The 24570-nt window shown below is 37.0% G+C and overlaps 1 protein-coding gene across 6 annotated transcripts in view; it reads right to left on the minus strand.

The window, feature by feature from the left end:
* CEP162 (centrosomal protein 162) overlaps window positions 1-24114 on the minus strand; it is a 43001-nt gene extending 18887 nt beyond the window's left edge. The window contains exons 1-14 of one of the 6 annotated variants that reach the window (XM_056486753.1): window positions 23883-24114; window positions 23208-23293; window positions 22265-22368; window positions 17570-17705; window positions 8834-8986; window positions 8389-8575; window positions 7393-7451; window positions 6083-6198; window positions 5239-5269; window positions 4792-4914; window positions 3889-4080; window positions 3551-3632; window positions 2456-2717; window positions 1077-1344 (exon numbers count right to left, since the gene is read on the minus strand). In XM_056486753.1, coding sequence (XP_056342728.1) covers window positions 1077-1344; window positions 2456-2717; window positions 3551-3632; window positions 3889-4080; window positions 4792-4914; window positions 5239-5269; window positions 6083-6198; window positions 7393-7451; window positions 8389-8575; window positions 8834-8986; window positions 17570-17705; window positions 22265-22324 — 1669 coding nt within the window. In that variant the 5' untranslated portion in view covers window positions 22325-22368; window positions 23208-23293; window positions 23883-24114. Of the gene's footprint in view, window positions 1-1076; window positions 1345-2455; window positions 2718-3550; window positions 3633-3888; window positions 4081-4791; window positions 4915-5238; window positions 5270-6082; window positions 6199-7392; window positions 7452-8388; window positions 8576-8833; window positions 8987-17566; window positions 17706-22264; window positions 22369-23207; window positions 23294-23882 lie in introns of all 6 variants that reach the window. The other 5 variants (XM_056486755.1, XM_056486752.1, XM_056486754.1 and 2 more) reach the window with 5 other exon arrangements.
* Between the last annotated feature and the right edge of the window lie 456 nt (window positions 24115-24570).

Here is a 24570-nt window from a genome sequence, read left to right on the forward strand (position 1 = left end):
CTGCATAGGAATGTTATACCTGAAAAAATCCCCCATCAGACAATGATTCTTTTCCAAATTTCACGCCTTTTTAGTGTCACACACCCCTCAGAAAGGTGCTCCCTTAGCACTGATGGCTTGGGAATTGCTTGATTCAGTGCTATTCTCCTCTGAAATCACCTAGAATTGCTATTGTGAATGGTTATAGCTAGAGAGGGAAGAGCAAGTTTGAATGAAGCCAGCGGTCTTATTTTCTCAGTTCTTGTCATTTACTTCAGCACCTTCACCAGGCTGTAAAATCTTCTCTTCCTCAGGGAGAGACACAACAATGTACTGAGGAACTGAGGTCCTTCAGTTCAAAAGCTGCCACTGAAGCATCTCCTTAAGATAGGCAACATAATCCTAAACTGCTTTTCTTGACACTACCTGCAGGGTTTTTAAAAGCACTGCATGCTAGAAGTGCACTAAAACTGGGTACCTGTAGAGTTACTTGTCCATGCCTCAGGGATAGCAAACACTGTCTGCAAAGACACTAAGCTGAACTATCTCATGATCTTCAGGCCTCACCCCAAAATAAAAAGGTTCAGTCCTTAACTGGCAACCCAGTTTAGACAGGATTACATTGGTATTTTCCTTTCCATAGGGTTTCTAAGAGACATGAACAGAAAATAGGACTTCATTTTTAGTAAATTTTTGTAATCTAGGAAAGCAAAGATAAAAGAAGCTGAGAACAGGAATTCAGCCTCAAACATACAAGTTAATGAGTCAGCAAATCTTTGCATTTATTGCAATGAAAATGTCAACTTGTAATTTTTGAACACCAGAGTTTGTTTTTTCTTTTGGTCTTACTGGCGAACAATAGATAAGTCTCAAAAATAATGGTGCTAAATTTGAGTGGAAATGAAGCAAGACTACAAAGATTCATATAAAAGTCCCCCTCACAGCAATTGCACGCTAATACAGAAAAAAATCAGTACTTAAGTGCATTTGAGCTTAAATTTCTCTATGACATTTGGGGATTTTTAAATGTGAAGCATAAAAAGCAAATCTCTCTGGCTCTTAAATTCAGAATTAAAACTCTTAAAACTTAGAATTACCTTTAGATTTTGCTCTATCTGCAGGACTTTTGGCTTTCATAAAGGTCTTTTTGAAAGTTTCTTTTGGTGTTTTCTTTTCACTAACTGGAAAAGACTGCTTTGAAAGTAAACTGGGTTTCCCATAGCCAGAACTTCTAACCAGTCCATGAGGACCATGTGAAGGTTTCTTTTTATGTACAGGTGCTGGACTTCTGATATTCTTATATGACATTGGTTTGGTTGTCATTGATTCTGATCTTTCATTCTTCAAGGAACAAGACCGAAGAGCCTGTGACAGAATACATTTGTTTAAAACAAGTTTTAGGCTCTGCTGTAAACTGAGGGTAGCATTCACCAGTGATAAACATAGAACCAATTACCAAACTACACAATTATAAGACTCGGGGTGATGGCAAACATTACTTTTAACCAGATCTGTAGTATTTTGCACTACTTCAGAACAACACAGGGCAAATATTTTATACTGGCTCTGCTGAATTGATCTGGGAAATTTTATTTTTATTTTAATTGTACTAGATATTACAGGATCTTTTACTTGCCAAATAAGGTAGGTCATGACTAAAGGCTAAGTGAATATAGAAAGTCAGCCATGAAGAAAGGAACAGTGGCAGGCAGAGGAACCCTGCTAAACTCAATCATCAAAAACAAAGGACACACCTCCCAAGACCAACAAATGAAAAAGTTTAGTCTGTTTGCCCTGGTGGACAATCCACCAGGATGAATCAGCCAAACCTCTGTCCCTACAATGTTTTGCACACACAAGAGATGATTGCCTAAAGGAGTAGGAAGCTAATTTAAGGGATGCAAGGAGAAAAGAATTTGGGGATGTAGGGAGAAGATTTGGAATTATGTAAATCTTGTTCTGGAATGTCTGAGATGATTGTAAGAATGTGCAAAATGTACAGGATCTGTAGGGGAAAGAAACAAGCTAAAGAAACAAGTCTGGGAAATAGAACAAAAAATCAGATAAAAAAGCTGGTGACATAATCTGATTGCTGGTCAGCACACTTGTCTGACTCAGCTGGGCACTGAGCACTGCAGTCCCTCCTATATTCTCACTGAACTGCATTTCTAACTGTGCAAATGCATTTACATATGTCCCTTCAATGGTCACATGCTCAGAGACATCACTATCTTGAGCTAGAGACATGGCATTGCAGCAACCGTGCACATGCTGGGCTGGGACAAGAATCCCACTGGTCCCAATCACTGGATTTGGTGACCTCCAACATTAGCAATGGCAACACGAGAATTTAAAGAAAAAGAACAACAGTCTCTGAATTTCTTAACATCAGAGCATAATCAAGTGACAGGCAGTTTAAAATACATACCTTTAAAAATTACTTCCATATAACAACAATCTGGCTGGTAATACTTACTTTTTTAGTTTTGCTTCCTTTTGAAAGCAGAGAGTCTTGTCCTATTTTTTCTCTTAGTATATCAGGCTGTACTTCACTGGTCTGAATTTCTTTCTCAGTCATCCTTTGAAAGTTATCATTCACACTTGTCTGCAGAAAGATGCTTTCTTCTCTGTTAAACTTTTCAACTAAGTTTTTCTCCCAAGCTGTATTACTCTGGGGGTCTTCCAAGGGTGAGTGGCTCATGAGGTCATTTTCTGTGCTGCCTACCAGTTTCACAGGACTACAAGAAAAAAAAAGTAATATACAATAAGACTTTTGCCCTTTGCTTTTTTATCACTCTGGAAAAAGCAGGGCATTTTTTCCTTAGGTATCAGCTGTAAAGACTGCCTGAATTACAAAGAGATACTAAGCCTCTTTTAAGATCCATCTCACAGACTCAGTCATACAGATTCACTCCCACACTGTGGGAGCTGCTTCCCAGAAGCGATTGTTTTTGTGGAGGTAGAAAAACTGGCTACAAGATAAACACCTGTAAACCTGCAATTTAACTAGTCAAAAAATGAGCAGTATTTCTGCTGAGTGCAGCTACATGATAAGCTCCCTGAACTCATCTGCTCAGCATAAGCTGTATTTCTGACAGTCCCAAGGCCCATGCTGTCTGCTCTAGACAGAACAGGTGCAGCAAATAAAGGCGAGGATGGAGCACAGGTTAGCAAGAGTCATAGCAGTGGGGCTTGATCTTAAGGGGATTTGAATTTAAGATCATGGAGTTTGGTGAGATAGAATAGGATGTGGGCTGAAATCCTTGTATGGAGAAGGGGAAAGAGCAGAAGATTCTAGTGTGAGAGTGACAAACACTCCTCCAAATGATTTGACAAACGCTGCTGCTTGTTACCCAAAAGTAAGTATGGGAATCCCTGGTCTAAACTTATAAACACTGTATAACTCATTTAATAGTTCACTGCAAATGCCAAAATGCCAGTGCAGGATGTAACAAAATTTCAGTATTTAATTAAGAGAAAGAGACAGATGAGTTATTCAGTAAGGTATTTTTCAAAATCATTAGCAGCTTTAAGTTGCTACAATTCTTAAAAAGCACCTTGAAATAAATACCTTTCAGGGTCCACATCAAAATTTCTCATATTACACATATGTCCTTTAATTGTTTTCATCAATTCTTCCACAGTAGGTAAATCTAAATAATGAGAAATAAATCTAAACTAAATGTAAAAACAACCTAGAAAAAAAATTTATTACAAGGACAACATTTAAAAATGTTTCGTAAATGGATATTTATATTGGTATTATATATATTAGTATATTATATACTGTTACTATATATATTAAAATGCTGAATAAATGGATATATATATATTTATGGTATTACAGATATTACTAGCTCACTCATTTCACAAGCTTGTACAATACATGCCTTCCTTTCAGCTATTTACCTGAATCAACAGTTGACATGTTTTTTGCATAGATGTCATTATTTTGTGAAATGCTTTGCCTTAAACCTTCTGAGACTGCCACTGCAGAATTGTGCAGTTTCTGCTCATCAGTGTCCTGCAAAGACTGATCAATGTGATGATATGCCTGGTGTAGTGCTTCCATGTCACTGGTGCTTTGTCCATAGGAAGTACCTGAGAAAAAAGCAGGCTTGTAAGAGACACTACTAGATTTTCTCTTTTGGGAAACATCCCACTTGTGTTCCAGTTACTAGTTTGGTCTGTTATGTAGGGAAAACAGTGATATCACTTACATTAAAAGCATAATTAAAAATCTAATTTTTCCTATAAAAAGAAACAGTTTCCAAGTTAATTAGTACCTACTAAATGGTCTCATCTATAGTTTGCATTCCTCTCCTCCATTCTCCCCCATCTCAATATTTTAACAGTACTAAAAATAACAGTTTATGTTATATGACTATTTTAACAAGTGCCATCACAGCCATAATCTGGATATAAGTGGCCTGTACTGCTGTGCAAAGCTTGATAAGAGAATGTATTTAATAATTCAGTTCAATGCTGTCAAAGAAAAATTTTAGATATCGGAAATAACCAAAGGAGATGGTATTTAAGCATGAAATTGCAGCATCAAAAGCTACTTTGCAATAACCAGGTGTAAAAAGACTTCTTTTTAGCAGAAGCATCACTTTTTCCTGAAATAGTTCCTCCTGGTTTTAAGATTTGTTGGCAAAAGCCAAAGGCTTCATGTTCCCCAATAATCTAAGAACAGGTGAAGACATTGGAGTCACCTATTTTAATAAAGTAAGATTTTAGGTTTTGAGTTTTGCTGTGTGGTCATTTGTTTTTTGTTTGTTTGTTTGTTGGTTTTTTTAAAGCACTCCTTACCTGCTTCATTCATTTCAACTGCACTGACTTCTTCAGGCTGATCATGCTTGCCTGGAGCTACATCAGGTGTTTCAATGACCTTCTGAAGTTCTACAGTAGAATCTTGTGAATCAAGCAATACAACTAAGAAGATAAATATTAAAGAAAACACAAATCCTCTTATTTATACTTTGCCACACTGGAATTAGAAGTATACCAGAGCATATCTTCATGTCTTAAGCATACAAAAAATAATCTGAGTTCTAAGCAGGTGTAATAAATATGAAAATACGTCCATGATCACCTTGAAGTGTTAATATGTTGATTATTTGTAACTATTTAAATGCAACACATTTTCAGTAGAAAAAATAAAATAAGGTGAAAAATATCAAAACAGTAAAAATTAAATAAGCAAGTTTCAAAAAGTTACATTCAATCTTCTTCCTCTGATCAAAATTCATATTTTACCTTTTGCCAGCATGCCAGTGTTTGCTTCTTCCTAAAAAAAAAAAAAAAAAAAACCAAAAAACCCAAACAATTACTTTTTGAATAACAGGAGAAAAAAAAACTGGACAAACTTTAAAAGTCAGAACTTAGAACTAAGCAGTTATTCATTATCCAAGAATATGCACTTTCTAAAACTCTCCTTAGGATGCCAAAATTCTCAACATCCTGTACTCTATAAACCTTTTTATAAGTGAACAGAAATTAAATGCTCCTCTGTACAGAGGAGCATTTCTGCACCTTCCTGGTTTTCTTTTATTGTAATTTGAGAAAAGAAGGTTAAGTAGCAGCAAGCACATTATTTAGAGTTACATTCTAACTTTTCAAAAATTTATTAGAATTACTACTCTAATAATTTATTTAAAAAGAACTAAAAACCAAATAAGTTTACCAAGTGAAAATTAATACATGGTGCTCTACAGACTTCTTTTGAAAAAAACCGAAATCTGAATGTGTGCTCCAGGGATGCACCTATGGAATTACATCCAGGACTATACTGCACCTCAATAGCTCTGAGAGATTAATCACTACCCCTTCTGAGTCTGAGTTTCCACCTGAGCTCATCATTTATGCACTTCTATCCTCATTTCTAAACTCAAAGGAAGAGTAAGCAGGAAACCCTGTGAAGAACTTAACCCATTCTATGATCTATCACAGGAAAGTGCATATCCTTAATAGAAAGATATAGTCTGAGGGCCAATATTTTATTTCAGACAATACATGCCATATAAAGGTTTACTATATTCAGTTACATACTACAGAGCTTTCAAAATTCCTGCAAGTAATATAAACATTTAGCAAGCTATGCCTGCTCTTGAGGACTTAGATCAACTTCTGACACGATGTTTTGATTTACCTGATCTCCCTCAGTTTTAAGGGCAGGATTAGTATCTGTTTCTTCTTCAAAATCTTCACTGTAGCTACCTAAAAGAGTAAAGTAAACATCAAATAGAATGAATACTCCAGGAAGATAAAGCAGTAAGAGGCAGCAATCTCCTTTTCCCCAATGACTTGTCTAAGAACAGCTACTGCTAATGTTACTCCTTTAAGAAAAGGAACAGAAAGTTTCCAAAACTGAGTCTGGTACTAAAACTACAGTGAAAGTCAAACATAATATCTTTAAATTCAAAGGAAGCTTGCCTTGTGATCAGAATGCTTTGTCTCCTCAAGGTGTATGTGAACTGACCCCTTTTATACAATTATTCTCTCTCACTTTCCAATCCCAACCCCGTAGATAAAGTACTCTGTACATTCACTTTGACAACTCTAGCAGTTTTAAGGATTAGAATCTGTAATTTGGCTTCTTATGACCTGCTTTGGTGGGCCAAAAGCCACTGTCAAGAGTAAGCACTATCTAAAAACAAGCATGTCAGAGAATGAACTTTGCAAGCAAGCCAAAGGCTTTTCCTTCAGTTACCTAGATCCTTCCACAAGTTTCAGTTCTCCTGTGGTTACAGGCTCCAGTGTCTGTATTATCTGTAACACTTAAACCAGAACCCATTGCAAAACACTGGTTCATGATGTGCTCTTTATGTGTTTATGGTTTACAAGTCATCCCCATTAAACTTGGGAAATTCAAGCCTGACAACAAGACTTCTCAACAGTTCAGCTAAATATATAAATTTGAAAATACAATCTATTAAATTACTTGAATACAATCTATCATATGCCAGCCATCAAGTATGAAATAAAGAGACATGACAAGTGAAAGACAAATGAGCAAGAAATGTAGCATGGAAATTTGGGGGTGAAAACCAAATAAGAGTAATATTGCAGATTACAGAGATTAAACTCAGGCATGAGAAGATGGCACAAAAATACAGATGATAGTTAAGATGCTGGAGTAAATCAAACATTAAATCAAATTTCAACATCAGAATTTATTTTTTCATTTATGATTGCTGCAGGGTTTTTACTACTTTTTATTTCGCTTTTCTTTTTTTTTTTTTGTCTTTTTGTTTTACAATATATCAAAAATACTCTAAAGAAAAGAAAAAACACAGAAGCAAAAGTAAAACCCTTAACCCTTCTGTAAGAACAACAGCTGTAGAGACATAATGCAAGTACAGCCTGAAAGGCTGATGTAAGAACTACAGGTAAAAGAAAAGATTGTATTACCAGATTTCTCTTCATGTGCAGGTTCTTCTTCTTCTTCTTCTTTTTCAGCGTTTTCATTTCTGAGAAATAAAATTAAAATTCTACTTTCTTTTTGGACAGCAAATAAATATCCTTTTTTTTCTTGGAACACTACACTCTGATACTTCTTACAATTAGTAATAACAGAAAAAATTTAATTTGTCCAACAAATTAAATCAAAGGTAAGAAAAGTGGTAAAGTGTCAGCAATTATTAAAAGAAAGTATTTCCCAGCTAAAATTCTCAATCTAACTCTTAAAACAACTCCCTTTCAGCGTTCTCTTCAACATTTACATTAACTTCCCAAAAAATATTTTTATCATCAAGGTTTGCCTCCTGTTCTGACCCTGTCATTCTGGATTAACAAAATAAATTCAAAAAACACCCACCTCTCCTTTCTTTCCCCTTTTCCTATAAAACAGAAGTTCTGTCGTTATCTAAAGCTCTCGAGAATTCTTCCTCCCCAACTGTTTTAAAATTGGAAGTTGCCTCTGCACTCAGCATTTTCAGCAACAGCAGCCTGAACCCTTCAACCATTTCTCTTCACAGATGTTTGAACTTTTCACATAACTGATTATAAATGCCCTAGTCTATGAAGATTAAGTATCTTTTCTCTAGAATTAATTTGTTATATCATGTCTAAAGGGAGACAGAATCTTTCCTGATCTACTTCCTTATTATTATTAGTCGCTACCTCTTCTTTAGCTACTCTATCCAATTATGAATGTTGAGTTGGTATTACTGAGGTATGCACAAGACTGTGGAGCTACATTGACTCATCACTAAGTCGTGCTCTCGCTTTTATTTATTAAGCTCATTTCTGCCCTTGTCTTTAAGAAAAAAAGCCAAATCACAATAAATAAACAAAAAAACTGACTGAATCATATACAGGATACCATCTAATGAAATCTCAGTGGCCACACCCAAGCCATATGTGCCCACTAACACAGTCCCCAACTTTTTTTTCCCTCTAAGTTACCGTACAAATGGTGCTAGTATGACAGAATCATTGGAATCCAGCTCTTTATTTAATCTTGAATAATCAATGGTAGAGGAAGCTTCTTGCTCGAGCTTGGCAAAGAAGATCTCTTTTTCCTCTTGTTCTTCCAGAGTATCCAATCCAACTTCCATGATACTTTGATTAGGCCCAGAAGCTAAAACTGAATCTAAATTTCAAAAAAGAGAATAAACTGTGTCTGTGCTGTATGTCTACACAGAATAGCCATAATAGTTAATAATAACTACAGACAGACACATAAAATATTAATGGCATCAAATCAACACAAACTAGTACTAGGAGACTTCACGACACAGCTGACAGAAGTGAAGAATCCCATCTTGAAATGAATTAAGGTAAACTTTTTTAATAGTAACTTATTTAGATCCAATTAACTTGATGAAATGATTGGGCTCTCAGTTCTCACCATTTGTTTCCAGGCTGTCTCTACTCAAAGCGACAGCATCTCCATTACTTTTCTGAAGCTGCATCTTTTCTACATCCATATTTTCATGGCTTTCTCCCACAGGCTGTGAAGTGTTCTGCATCTTGACAAAGTTTCCATTGGCTTCAAGAATTCCTAGGAATAAAGTTGCAATATTCTTGACTACCATCTAAAAGATATTTATATTAGTCTTGTCATTCATCAGTCTTCTAGTCTCCTTCCTGAACCACCAGTTTTAATCTCATATTGAAATTGCAAAGATATGCAGTCTCACGATATGCATTCACCTAATTTCCACTGATTCTATCTATAAATCTTAATTAATTAAGCTATTATAAATGTTATCTTCCCATTCTTCATATTTGAAAACATACCTAAAGTTCAGCACGAGCCAAACACAAAAAACTGAGTTACTGTCACATTACTGGTGAAAGACAATCTCACACGCAGACCCTATACAGAAATAGATGTTTTTTTCTTAAAACCCAGTTTGTTTTATTTGATCTACTACCTCAGATCACCACAGAGTTTTTTTAAACTTCCTAAGGCACTGGCTACATTTCACTTTTTGTTTAAAGGCTATAAGGAAAAAAACCAGTAATCAAAGTCACTTAAAAGTCACTGATGAACACCCAGTTCTCCCATTCTGTATATTTATGCAACTACAACTTGTAGTTATTCTCTTAATTGCAGTTTCATTGCTGTGAGGGTTCAACATCACCTAAGAACTTTATGCTGGCTCTCAGGCAGAATGCTGCCATACCTACTTCCTAATGGAAGACTAAAAGCCAGATATTGTAGGATATTCCTAGTTCAAGAAGTCCTTTCTGCCTGCCTGCAGACCATTCAGGTTTATACTTAGATTCTAAGTAAGTTCTTGTTGGAGAAGGGATAGGAGAAAAGCTGCTTATGCATTTTATCAAATGACATATTAAATTATTTAACCTCACAGAAAGGAACAGAAACTAAGTCTGTCTTTTCCAACATGAATCGTCAGTTGGTAACACTTTAGAATTTTTTCATTCTGCCTGGCCACATGATGTTGAGACTGTAGCTGTAGCTGTGCTGTGCTGTGACCTTGTGCTGAACACACCAGAAGGGGTGAAGACACCGACAACAGCTCATTTCCTGCTGCAGGAGACTGGAGGAGATCCATACATCAATACCACTAAATCAATCTTCCATGTGCTGAGCAAGTGCTTCAGCTCCGGGATCTTCCTCTGTTCTCTACACAGGCCCATACGAGTCCCATTTAAAAAGGCCCTACTTGCCTGTATCATGACAAGGGACCATCCTTTCTCTTTTGTACTGAAAATGTACTTAGAGTGAGGGAAGCTGGGAAAGTAGGAGTCTCAACACCTTTTCCCTCCCTACTGGGCAGCCCTCAGCATGTTCATTTTGGTTGTAAGAGCCTCCTTTTAAAAAGTAGAATAGGTTTACTTTCTTGATTTAAATGAAAAAGTCCCCTTGCATGTCTTATTGGGAGGCTAAATGCATAAGACTCCACATCTTGGAAATCCACATTCCTGTATTTAACCTCAGCTCTGTTCTCAACATAGAGCACTGACTGACTTGCCTTGCATGCAACAAATAAATGTCAGAGACATTGTCTAAAGGTCAAGGCCTACATGTATAAAAAGCTAATACCTAAATAAATACATATTGCTACATTGACAAGTAGAAAATGGAAAGCTCAAAGTGCTGAAGAGAAGTGAAAAACTACGAATAGCCCATTTCTTAGGTAGCCAAATGCAGTAATTTAAAGTAATTTACTCAGATGGCAGATGACACTCTAGTTATCAAGACAGCAAATAGGAGTCTTTTTGCAGCTGGGTCACAAATTTTTTGCAGAGTTTTAGATTAGCCATAATCTCACCAGGCCCACAATGACCTATTTTTGAATGAGAATATATTAGCAGAATCAAATGCTAACTGCAACTACCTCCTAGGGTAGAGATTTGCAAGCAAGGAGAAAGGATTTTACAAGAGTAAAAAATGAAAAATTAGTATGCTTAATTGAACAAAAGTTTAAAAATTCTCCCTGTATTTTTTTAATTTAAATTGTCTCATATCCAGTGAAATTTCTCAGCAGATGTACATTGATCTTGAAGGCTTCATGGGGTTTATGTAAGCTATCTAATAATTTTTAATTATTTTGCTAGTCAGGGTTTGAGTCAAATCAGACGTTTTGTTAAAAAAGCACCTTCCACAATAATCTGAAAATCAAACACTGCTTCTGCAGCCACTAAACTTTACAACTTAGCCACTCTTAACATCCAGACATACCCCCATTGCTGATGAAGGCAAGAGTATTTGTTTTCTCTTGTCCTACACCATCTGAACTCTGAGAAACCTATCAAACTTTTTTAAAGTACAACCACTTGAAATTAATTAAAGAATCTGAGTTTTACTCTGAAGAATATTTCTAATTACACACTTGCAAAGAAACATTTAAAAACATAAGTACAAAGGACTCAAACTGATAATAACAAACATCTACTTCAAAAAGTAACTTTTTTTTCCCTGATCTGATCAAAATCTTCAGAACTGAGTAGTTTTACCTTTTTAATACCATATAAAATACAGTAAATTTGTTACCCTCAGAATTGTCTTGACTGTCAGAAGCGAGGGCTCCTTCTTCTTTGTCTAAGTAGGAATCTTTCTTGTCTTTATGAAATTTTTCCAACATTTTGGATTTAGACAAAGCCTTGCTGCGAGATGCACTGGAAGATTTAGAGGGAACTACTTCTAAGTGTACATAAACATTATCAATTTTAATGCATAGTGGACAGGGAATAAAGAGAAGAATAAGATGTGAGGGTGACACTTCCAAAAAAGTCATACAGCTCAGTTTTTTGTACATTGAATTATCTCTCATTTTCTACCTATAAGTAGAAACTAAAGTTAATACTTATAACTTCTGGAAATAGAATTCCTCTTCTGCATCCTTTTTTTTATTTTTAAAAATATTCTTGATCATTTATTCATACATGAATACTTCGTATTCAATTACACTGTTCTAAGAGCCCAATAAATGACCTGAAAACAAAGAAAACTAGTAAAACTACTTCAACAGTAAAAGGTTTTTACTACGGGGTTTGAAAGAAAGCATCTAGACTGGTTCAAAGAAAAGTGGGAAACACAGGTGCATGAGTATAAATTATTACTGTCTTTATCACTGTCTTTATCACTGTCAGATATAGGAACTGCTTTTGGTTGCTCAAACCCTTGTGGGGACTTGCTCAGCAGCAAATACAACAAATGTTTTCCATTTACATTAGCAGAATTAAGGTTTAGGTAACAGCACCTATGCTGAAAACTCATGACCAAAGAACTATAGAACGGCTTGGGTTGGAAGGTACCTTAAAGATCATCCAGTTCCAATGCCCCTGCCAGGGGCAGGGACACCTTTCACTAGACCAGATTGCTCAGAGCCCCATCCAACCTGGCCTTGAACACATCCAGGGATGGGACATCCACAGCTTCTCTGAGCAACCTGTTCAGCCCCTTACCACCCTCACACCAAAGACCTTCCTCCTAATACCTAATCTAAACCTACTCTCTTTTAGTGTGATAGCATTCCCCCTTGTCCTGTCACTACATGCTCTTGTCAAAAGTCTCTCTCCATCTTTCTTGCAGGCTCCCTTCATGTACTGCAAGGGCACTGTTAGGTCAACTTGAAGTCTTTTCTAGGCTTAACAAACCCAATTGTCTCAGCCTTTCCTCATACAAGAGGTCCTCCACCCCTCCAATCCTCTTAGTGGCCTCCTCTGGACTTCTATATGACAGCTACACTACAGCCTTTAAACACCTTAGGCAAGCCAGATGGTCTATGTTACATTTTGCCATGTTGAAATTGTCATGGTGGAAGAGGCTTCAAAACAGAATAACTCAGATAAAACTCTTAGTTATGGGTCTTTTGAGTTTACTTTGACACAGGAGAGAGTAGTCCAGGACATCAAGCCAAATACTTCTGCTATTTAGAACAGGAGTTCTAGAACAGGGATATGTGACCAGAACTTAACACAGCTCAAACATCCATGATAACTAAAGGAAGCTGGTCTAGCAAGAAGAGAATGGTATTAAATCCATTATGATACAATGCATAGGTCCTTTATTCCCTCAACTTATGTGCAAGTTCACTAGCAGGGCACTACTTCTCTAGACCTATATTCTCCCACATTTACTGGGAAACCAGAAGTGTTGACAGCATACCATCTATTGTAAATAATGGAAACACCTGATACCTTTTAAGACAGTAATTTGAAATAACTAGAGGTCCACCTATTGCTCATACTTCAAACATTAATCCTAATTTGAGAAATAAATTAATTTTTTGTATTTATCTGCCAGACTGAGATGCTTTACAGCCATTCTATGCAAATGAAAACATACATATACATACATTTTCTAGAGCTGCACATTCACTCTAGAAAACTAACACAGGGAGATGTTCTATAGTCTACAAACTAGATTACCAAAGACCAAGTGCCAAATATTTCATTGTCATGACCCTTCAAAACATTACTAATCTGCTTGAATTTAACACCAATGTCATGCTTAAATCTGGACAAGTTAATTGCTATTGTCTTTTATACAGAAGTATTTAATGGATCAATGCTTACAATTCCTACTTATTTGCTGGAATTTCTTTTCAGAGAACATAAAATGATTCACATAAAATGATGAATCTAAAGTTATACTGACTAAAATAATCCTGCAGATTAACAATTTTAGTTTTTCATTTATACCAACTGGTGTTTCCATTCCAGGGGCAGCAGGCACAAAACAGCACAGTTGTCAGCAAAGTGAAAAGAACTACATCAATATAAAATATGTAAAAGGCTTATCTGACTGCTGCCTTTGAAATTAAACAAGTAGAACAATGAAAATTAATATTTCCTGAGTATGAAATGCAGGAAGTGTAAGAGACCTTCTATTTACTAAGCATGTGCTTAGTACAGATGAGAGCTTTTTGTTCATTGAAGTTATCTCCCCTTCTCCCCAGGCTGACATCCAATACTGTCTGTCCTACTACATCACTATATGCAGTCATATATGATTATACAATGATTGAGCAAAAGTTCACACAATTGTTAGTTTCTTCTGAAAATGATAAAAGAAGTATGTGGCAGCTTGGTCAAATGGACAGTTTGCTAAGGATTTTCTATAGGAAACACACTAGTAATACAAGGTTGATACTGAGAAAACATATCAAAACATATTTAATCAAATACCAGACTGGGAATCTGAATGGGGACTCATTTGTTCAGTATTTTCCACTACTTCGGCATGGCTTTCTGTCAGTTTCTTCTCTTTTCTCACTTTAACAAATTTTATTTGAAAATCTTGAAAAGACAAACAGCAGGAACAGACATGCAAGCAAGACAGGACAAGAATTCTTAGTATCCAATTTCTTTTTATCATTTAAATGACAAAAGCAAGTAGAAAGGACATTACCTAGGTCTGTAACCTGTCCAATATGGGAGACAGTGTCTTGAATCATAATTTGCACATTTCAGTTTAAAGCTGAAGAAGAAACAGTCTAAACGTGCCTAGAATAACTAGTGGAGTTATTTCAAAATATACTTTATACTTCTCAGCAAAACACGCTACTAGTTTAACTCTCTACCTACTTCCTGACACTTCTGTAACAAGATGCCTTGGGGAAAAAAAAAGAACAGTCAACAAATAAGTGTAGAGTACATATTTAATCTTCCTTTATTCGTTTTTCAAGGAAGCATGATATAGATAATGAAGTAACTCAAAATCAAAACCTCAAACTGCAAGCAACATATCAGCTTGGTGAGTTACACCAGCTAATTATCCAGGCTTTTTTTATTCAACATTATCTCTATACAGTCACACCCAAAGACATCAACTTATACATATGGAACACTCATTTGTAATGAATGCAGTGCCACACTGTAGGTGAAGGTCAGATTCATGCATTTATAAAAGTTTGATTCATGATGATAAAACAACTTTAAAAATATGAATTATATTAGCTGACAGTCTATTGATCATGTCCTGTCTGCAACCAACATGAAGGTTCAAGCCCAGAAGAACACACAAGGGTCTCCACAAAATTTTGAAATATGCTGACATTACTCTTTATAGAAATTAAATTCAGCTTATTTTTATGTTTGTTAGCATCACAGCACTGTAATTATTTTCTCCCATAGGAAATTATTTTGCTGTTTATGGGATGTTTAATATAACCTTACAAAGAACTACAAGTCTGAATCATCTTCTTCTCAGTAATCCAGTGCAATAACTTACATTGCAATGCTACTGTACCATCATCTACTTTTAAAAGGTCTGAACAACACATTACACAAAATACACATGCTGAGAACACTAGACATGGCAAAATGGTATTTGACAAAGTACTTGGAAGCACACCAGACAAACAGAGAGATACACAGAGGAAAAAAATCAGCAATTCTGGAAGCCTATCCACACTGAATTCCTTACAGTCATCTGACCTGTCATTTTAAAACACCACAAGTACATCTACATGAACTAAAATTATAGCCATATAAAACTGTAAAGGAAAACTCAAATATCCTAAAGGTGGCCAAGGTGGTCTCTGCAAATGGCTCTTTTGACTCTAGGTCAATTGCCCTGCAATTAGACCCTACCTTGCAGAAAGGCATTCACCACAGCATTTTGCAACTGCTACCTTTTGCAAGAGTCCAGTGTGACAAACACAGCCCTTTCCTCATGGGATAACACAACCAGGAGATCCACTTCATACCATGGCGTTACCACCTTCTTGGAAATAAACAAAGGAATTAAAGGCCACTCTGCTTGGCAATATTAAAGTAGTAGGTGGGATATGGCTTACTGCATATGCTCCATGAGGATGGTATTCTACACAGAGTGGTGACAGAGCAGTAAATGAAATAGAACTAATAACCTGCCTGGCAAAAATGGAGCTCCAGGAAGAATTCTGTGCACAGACCTGGCACTTTGGCGTACACCCCTATATTCTCAGTTTTGTTATGTCCAACAGCCAAGATGTTGGATCTTGGATTCAAAATGCATTACACACAGATTACTTTCAGCTCTCTCCAAAAAAAAAAACCAAAACAAACTAGCCCCTCGTCAACAGTATGAATATGAACAGGCTAGCTTCTTTTACACATAAATTGACTCCATACTGGAAAAACTGGGTAGGCTCACCTTCTGAATATTTTTCTGCAAAATGAGAAGCTTTTCTTAAGAGAGACCCTAAAAGGATTACTAGATATTTCATACATCAGTAAATTGCACATCAGGTTTGTTACAGCTCTAAAAGCTTTACCTCTAGCTAACCTGCACAGCTGATTAGATATTCTCAAATAGCTTTAAAAACTTTTAGCATGACAGCGGTTGAAATAGTTTGGATGAAACATCTCGATATAATCACATTGTTTCTTATGATTCTGTTTTGAACTTTACTTAATCCACACAAGCACTATTCTCTCATACTTGTAATCACCCTGTGCTTTAGGAACCTATTCCAGTGTGTTCCCGGCCACAAGAAGTATTGAAGTTGGGTTGCCTTGAGCATCTCAGAAAAACCATGTAAACATGCTGAACTTCTAAAGTCACCAGAAAATTTTCTTTGATAACATGTAGAAAAATGAAATCATGCTAACCTCTTAATTCTCACACTGCACAGCAAAAACACTCCATCCTTACATTATTTGAAAAGCTGTAAGGAAATCATCATATCTCATAACCATCTGATAAGAACTTTCTCATATTCGAGTTTTACATCAACACCTTAAAAGGCCACGGACAGATAAGAAATCCAAGAAAGTCCAAGATTAAGATTAAATGGCACACCTGCTGATTAGGATTTGACTCCTCACTAAGACAACACTGACAGGATACAGCTAGTCTTAAAACCTGACACTACCAGCAGTATTTTAACTCTGTCAGATGAAAAACTGATTTTTGTAACTTTCTGTAAAGTCCACTTGCAATTAACATGGGTCATGAAAATTAAGATACCACCAGTTACTACAAGAAGAGGCAATCACCCTGTGTAAAATCACTACTCATAGGCTTTACTACCCAACAAGAAGACAATGTAGACAATAAAAACGTAGAGGTGGAAAGCTTGCAAACAATTATATTTTTTTCTTCCAGAACTATGTGACCATGTCAATACCAAACCAGCAATCATGTCATCACAGCCCATTTTGCCTTGAGCCATTCTTGGCAAGGGAACTGTTGAGAATACTGAAGCCATACATCTTGGATTTAGCTGGTGTTGAAAAGTTTTTCTGTGTTTTTCCAACCTACTACAAATGTTACAGTTAGCATACAAACCGGTCTTTTTCCACTACAGTTTTGAAAACAGAAAGCTATAAAAAGTCAGTATAAAGAACAGGTTGGCTACAAAACACATATACTAATATTTCTGCGGAGTTTGTAAGTTATATTTTCTAATTATTTTACTATTTATAATGTGCTTATTTTTACAAGTTTTACTAACTCAAAAGCTACAGATAAAAACCAGCAGACAGCTTGCACACAGCTTGAATATGAACCATTAAAAAATACAATTCTATTTGACTTTTACGCTTTACAAACTTGCACTGCAACATTCTGAAACACTTGAGTGGCATCAGTTTAATCTGAAACCAGGCCTAACATGCAGTATGAGAAAGAACTAGCCTGACCCCCTGTGGCCAAAACATTGCAAAACTTTCAATTTACCACCATCATCTGAATCTTCCTCAGATAACCACCACGGCACTGAATCCTTTTTCTTCTTTTCTTTTTTCCTGGGCTGTCCCAATTTCTCAAGAATGCTGGACTTTTTCTTTGAATTTCCAAGTGAATCATCTGAAAGAGACTGAATCAATTGCAGACAAGATTAAAGAGAGTTTTTGCATTTTTACATTGTTTCAGTCACTCAATTCTGGACTTCTGAGTCCAGATGCCTCTCATTATTCCCCACTGTTTGTCTTTATTGTATATGCATCAAAAAACTGATTAAGAAACAATAACTATATTCATGTGGCATAATAATGCATATTTTAATAATCCTGCTGCCAGAATTTGGATATATTAAAAGCTGACTGCTTCAGAGAATGTATGTTCAAATGAACAGCATAATCAGCTCTTTTTTCAATTAGTCAAGACATATAAGAAATAAAACTCTGACTACATCCCTGAACATAATGAAATAGAGCAGAAACAATTTTGCCTTGTCCTTGCTTTGTACATGAACATTATTATTAATATTCTAAAAATAAATGTGCACTAGCAACATTCTAGCTGCCAGCAAATCCGATTTCAGAAGTTAATTTTTTATTTTTTATTTATGGAATATCATAGAAATGCCAGAGCCACTCCTACCCAGCTATGTATTACACTTTCACACATGTTAGCCATCCATGCTGATTTTGACTTATGCCTCAAATCAATGAAAAAAAATCTATGAGTATAGATACTATATGAATTTAAGTTACTGAAAAGTAACAGGAAGGAAAAGACAACTAACCTCTGCTCTTTTCTTTAATAAAGCTCTTTGTGGCCTAGAGCAGGCTCAGAGCCACAATCAGCTATCCACACACTGAACAAGGAAATATTCATTAAACTAGTGTACTGCAGCCTTATATTCTACATATTCTTTGTGAAGCAAACTGGGGTTAAAGGGAATAGAATACTTTTTATCTAAATTTTTAGCTGCAACTGTTAAAACCAATTGTCCTAAATGTCTTAAAGAACACAATGCACAGAGTCAGCAAAAGCTATAAATGGTAATAAACAAGGAATTCACAAATGAAATGCATCGCATGGGAAAATTTCAAAAACTTCACTTTTTTAATAGCCACAAATAAGAAATTGTGATAGTATAAACACAATATTAGAGGCAACAGGATTGTGGATACTTAACATGTAAAACACAAGGGTATGTTTTATTAAAACAAGCCTCTGCAAATCCACTGCCTCTGGGCTTAATAAGAACATTCAAAGATCAAATGCCAATCACATAAAACTGTAAGAAAAAATAATTGTAATAAAATATTCTTATTAGTATCTCTGATCAAGAACATCTTTAGAGCTTTCAGTTTCACTAGAGTGAACTAAATGACTGTCGTACATCTTAGAAAGAAGTGCTCTAAGCCTTGCACTTTAATAAAACACAATTTTAATAAATTATGAAAATGAGAGACAACAGGATGTATTGCAATTTTTCTAAGTTGCCTCTGTGATATAGAACAAAACAGCTTTAGATTTCTAATAAATATCCCATAAATAACAATTTCCTGATATTAGTCACAACACTAATGCCATTGTCCCCAAAGGTCAGACAGCCTCCTGCTAGCTGGAAGCACTGACAGGTCCTTGATGCAAGCTCTGTTATCACTTGCTGTTTCTTTTACAACCAACAGTATCCTCTGCTCTGTAAGCAGAACTTCAGTGATGCTCACACTCCTTAGTGGATTGTAACTAAAGAACCTGCAACTCCCACAGGTTGTGCTCACGTTCTGGAAACTTTCCAAGTCCAGCCATCTTGTCAACTGCAGACAGTAAAGCTGCAGCAGCTGGGAAAGAAATGCTGACACAAAAATACTGGTGGATTTTTCCCAAGATGTCAGTTGTCTCGACAGCGAAACTTCCAGTTTTTTTCCCCTTCCTTTGATAAAAAGGTAAATCTATCAAGCAATCATCAATCAACTTTTTGGACTCATAATGACTTCTCAGCACCAGTAAGTGGCACCAATTTCTTCCTTCCCCTCCTCCATAAGACAGCCTCTCAGCCTTTCAGGAACACACAGACACACAGAAAGTGTCAGTTGTTTAATCTCAACATAAATAAATAAAAGCCAAAACAGACAGTTTTAAGAACTAGAACAACTACACGGCACATCACCAGCTTATCACCTCCTGTGCACGTGAAGGAACTTTAAAAAGATAGGTAATACAGAATTTGATCTAAACCACTCAGACTTTCATGAGCAGTTGTCCTAATTAATTCATTAAACCAGTTGTTTTTCAATTAAGTCTACTCCAAAATACGCTTTTATTATACAATAATATGTTAATCTATTTTATCTTTAACAAAAACTTAAAATGTTTTTCAAACATGGCTTAATGTGTGGTGTTTCCCTTCCAGACACTACCCTACAGATATTTTAATAAAGATGATACAGCCTTTCCTTTTGAAAGTCTTCCTTCTCAAGTACCCATTAATATCAAGTAGAACAAAGGTCAACTGAAAATACTAGAAGCAGACAACAGCTTTTTCACAAAATTGCTTTGCTTCATCAAGAAAAGGCAACTAATTCAATTAATTGAAGCACTGTGCATTAGAAAGACTTCCTCATGTTGCATGTCCCAAGAGAACGTCACAGCCAACAGTGCAAACATCGAAAACCTGGAGCTAAAGCAATGTAACAGATGATGCTTGAGGGAAATCCAACTGACAACAGGTGAAGCACACCAAGATACTGATGGTGAAGAGTCAGTGGACCACAGGAACACAGACAGTGGAGGAGGAAAGATTATGGGAGGAATTAAGGATTACAACAGGCTCTTTTGGCAAGGAGTTGGGAATAAGCATAACCAGGCAGAGGGAATCATTAAAGGATTTATGCTGCATGCAGTCCTTGTTATTACACATTTGTGTTTCCTTCTGTAAAACAGTAATAGTCTGGAAGTCCACTGATAGCTTTTAAAGTTCAGTGTATATGCCAAAAGACTTAGTTTAATCCTCACATTAGACCTGCATCATCCAGCTGTATATACAGCCTCTCTTTTAACTTCATATGTTTTAATCACAAACATACACACACAGCCTCACCCCAAACACAGATTCATTAAGAGTTATTTAAAAGTGAAAAATCCTGCTCCATTTCCTCTTTGAAAGATTTGCTCAAACAATATTAAGTCTTCCCCAAACGACTGAGAAACAGATTTTACTATTCCACACCTGCTGTGACACTCAACACAAACATCACTCCTACAGAGAGATTTCAAGAAATGGAGCCCATCAGTTTCTCATCTTTCTAATATTAAAAGGTAAAACACTTTTTATAAAAAACAGAAGCAAGGAGAAGGACATAGCAGAAGATGCATGTATAAAAACAACAGAGAGTATATAATGTCATTGCTATTTGGGTCTGTATCTAGCTGGCAAAAAATACAATGCATATTTTTAACAACTAGATTAGCAGTGTGAAAATGGTTTTGGATTGAAATTATAGAAAAACTAAGACATGAATTGTTAAAGTTATATTCTCTGGGATATTCCAAATGCCAGGTAGAATAATTCAATAGTTATTTGGATTTTGTTTTTAATGAGCATTCTCAATGTGGGCAATAGCTGAGGAGGAAGAAGAGTATGTCAAATGAGGAATAAATTACTAGAAGCAATCACATACATAGTTTTGATAGATGTGCATAACAAATAAGAATAAAACTCCTTTCTCTTCCCCAGAGCAACTCCCTTTTAAACAAGAATAAGAAAAGAATTTTGAAGGAAATGCAAAGACTAGTTTTCTAATTTTGCTAACATTAATAATTTCAGTGAGTTCAAGAGTGCTAACTTAGTTACATCATTAAATTAAATTACTTTTCACAAGTCATTAAATTGTAACACAGTCTCTACTCAAAAAGATTTTCAAGCGTACGTTACATATAACACAAATATTCTCTGCCATCACTAGTTATGTTTATATACAGAATTAAATTCTAGTAAAGGCCTTATGTAGCAGTATTTATGTTTTAGAGTTACCACACAGTGTGTCTGACAGATCAGAATTCTGAAATTACAGGTCTATTTGCATTGAAAAAGCCATACCTAGTCAGAGCATTTGGATCACGTCTGATAATAATTAGCTTAAGTCAAAACCCACAGACTTGCATGATTTTGCCAGTACTCAAAACCATGAAGAACCATGAGGAATTAAGGGAATCCAATTCTAATCTTCTAATCACTACACACTCTCCATTTTATACAAGAATGTTTAAATATAATTCACTGAGAGCAAGCATTGCACCAAAAAATAAAGAAATTTTTAAAACAAAAAAAAATTTTAAAAGCTTGTGTTTATATGCAGGCAGAGTTTTTTTACCTCATTTTCAATTATACATCAATTTGAAGGTTCCGGTACTTAGTAGCACCAATAATAAAATTGAAAGAAAAATCAAGGGCTCTTTTTGGAGATACAACCAGGCAATAACAAAATATTTATCTAATTACAAAACTATTCTCTGGATTTCAATACAGCAAAAAATTATGAATTTAGTTTAGCAATTAAGACCTTGCAAAGACCCATACATAAGACAGCTATGTTAATTATGTGATAAAAGCACAGCTGAATCTTATACTCAATATTCTTCCACACTCAATTTTCCTCATTTCTAAAAGAAATGGGGATGTGACCTTGCTCTCAAACTTACCTCTTTCAGAAACTCTTCAAACTGTGCATCTAAATCTTCCTTTGAAAATCGATGAGCCATAATTTGTGGCTGGGTTTTATCTTCCAAATAACTGAGCCTAAAAACTAAAATTTAAATTAAAGTTAATTAAATGCATTCTGAAATTGATGTAACCTAAGGATTTGCTTGAATATAGCTATAAGCAAAAAAAAAATCCCAATCCAAAATTTGAGAGATGACAAAACAGCATTATCCCATCCCCTATAAAACTTTTTACTGAATGAGAAAATCAGTGCAAATGTACCTAGATCACTCAAATTCTTTATAAGCAAAATACTCATTCCAAAACACCAGCTTCAGCACTTAAACTTTGAGGGATAAATAAAATATGATTCAATTCAGCATCTTTATATTTTTCTTCAAAAACCAGCTCTCTTAGCAACCCACAATTAAGCATTTTGTTATTAATCAAATGACAATCTACTGAAGTAATATTTCTATTTTAAGAGTTTTTAATTCTTTTCTATGTTTCTTCTCCAGCACTGGGAACATCTGGCATGGTTAGTTTTATTTCATCATCTCTGCTGGGCTTTGGATTTAGTAAACAACAAATACATGTAAATCTTTTTAAGGTTAGGGAATGGCATTGGGTTTGATCTGCCTTGACACAGAAAGCCAATGACACTTGCCCCCCTCTCCTTCCCCTAAGTCTGCATCAACTTCTCAGGTATAAAATACGACCCACAACCAAAAGGCTGCAAAGCTTTTATGTATCACACTGCTCAACACATATGGCTCCCTTCAAAACTGCATATGTATGGCAGCATTAAACTGCACTAGCATCTTCTAGGCTGAGAAGTGCGATGTAAACATAAAAGGGCTAAACATTTGCAAAAGTGCTTTTACCATTAAATAAAACTTCTCCCAGTATGGAGCCCACTCAGTACACAGGACTGTTACCTACCTAGTAAATTGATTTTGACAGGCGAGTTGTGACAACTGTTTCCTGCTTTCACTCCTTATCCATCCATAGACCACCCGACACCTTGGCTTTGGAAGTTAAAAAAAAAAAAAAAAAAAAAAAAGAATATATAGCACACTGCCCAGGCGTTGAATTGAGCACGATATCCCTATGTAAGCAGTTGGACAGTATCTCGGAAAACATGGTAAGGAGATTAAGAATGTTACCTCTCAGGGCACACATAATCCTGTATCCTTTTATACTTTCACATCAAAGAACACTTGATGTGAAACGCAGGATGCTTTAGCAATTTACTAACTGTGCCAGCTTTAGCAAGTGGGGAATACTTAATTCTAGCCTTGCCAGAAAAGGAATTGACGTTATCTGTACTTCTTCCCACATTAGAATGACGGCTTTCTTCTGCCTACCTTATAATGGCATCTTTTACAAAAACTAACAATATGTAACTAAAAGGACAGCAGACACGTTTACAATTTCGGTAACAGTCAGCCATATCTTCAGACCTGGCGGCTCATAAATGACTTTGCGCGCAAGACAAAGGCGGCACTTGCTGGGATACACGCTAAAACACAGCGCAAAAAGCGGAAGCTTTGGGGAGGCATGGCTAAACCAGGGGGATGGAGGGAAGCTGAAACAGCCTAACACATTTCACGCAACCTTTTAATCACCCTAGCGTGAACGGATCCTCTTCCTCCTGCTCCGGCTTTCCCTGCAGCACACGCAGGCAGCGCGGGCACGGGCGGGCAGGGCTCGGCTCCGAGGCCCGGCGTGCGCCCCGGGGAGCAGCGGGGCAGGGAAGGGGACGCGGCCCGGAGCCCAGCGCTGCCCGGGAGCCGGGCTCGGACCTGCCCCGCGCCGGGCCCGCTCCGCCACGGCCGCCCCGCTCGCCGGCGGCGCGGTTGCCCGGGAAACCCTCCCGGCCACCGTCCCGCCCGCCAGCAGGAACCGCGCCACGTGATTCCGCCAAATCCGCCAGCTTCCCTCCGCTCCGCCCGCCCCGCCGCGGGACACGCGTCACGGGGGGAGCGGGCCCCGGTGGCCACGCGGGACGGGAGGGGCCGGGGACGGGCGCTGTGCCCGCCGCGGGACACGCGGGTCGTGAGGGGACGGGCACGGGGAGGGGGAGGCGGCGGGCGCCATTGAGAGGCGGCAGTGCCGGAGGGCGCCCCCTGGCGGGCGGGGGTGGCGGTGCGGGTGGTCCCTGAGCGGTGAGGGCCGGACAGGTTTTGGGGAATTTCCACGTCCCGGCAGAGCGAATTTGCACATCCGAGCAGTCAGGAACAGCCCTGGCACCACACTCGCACCACCCGAGCGGGGACCGAAGCCCCTTAGCAGCCACAACACC

Source organism: Oenanthe melanoleuca, chromosome 3 (assembly GCF_029582105.1).
Source record: "Oenanthe melanoleuca isolate GR-GAL-2019-014 chromosome 3, OMel1.0, whole genome shotgun sequence".
In the NCBI taxonomy this organism is placed as follows: domain Eukaryota; kingdom Metazoa; phylum Chordata; class Aves; order Passeriformes; family Muscicapidae; genus Oenanthe; species Oenanthe melanoleuca.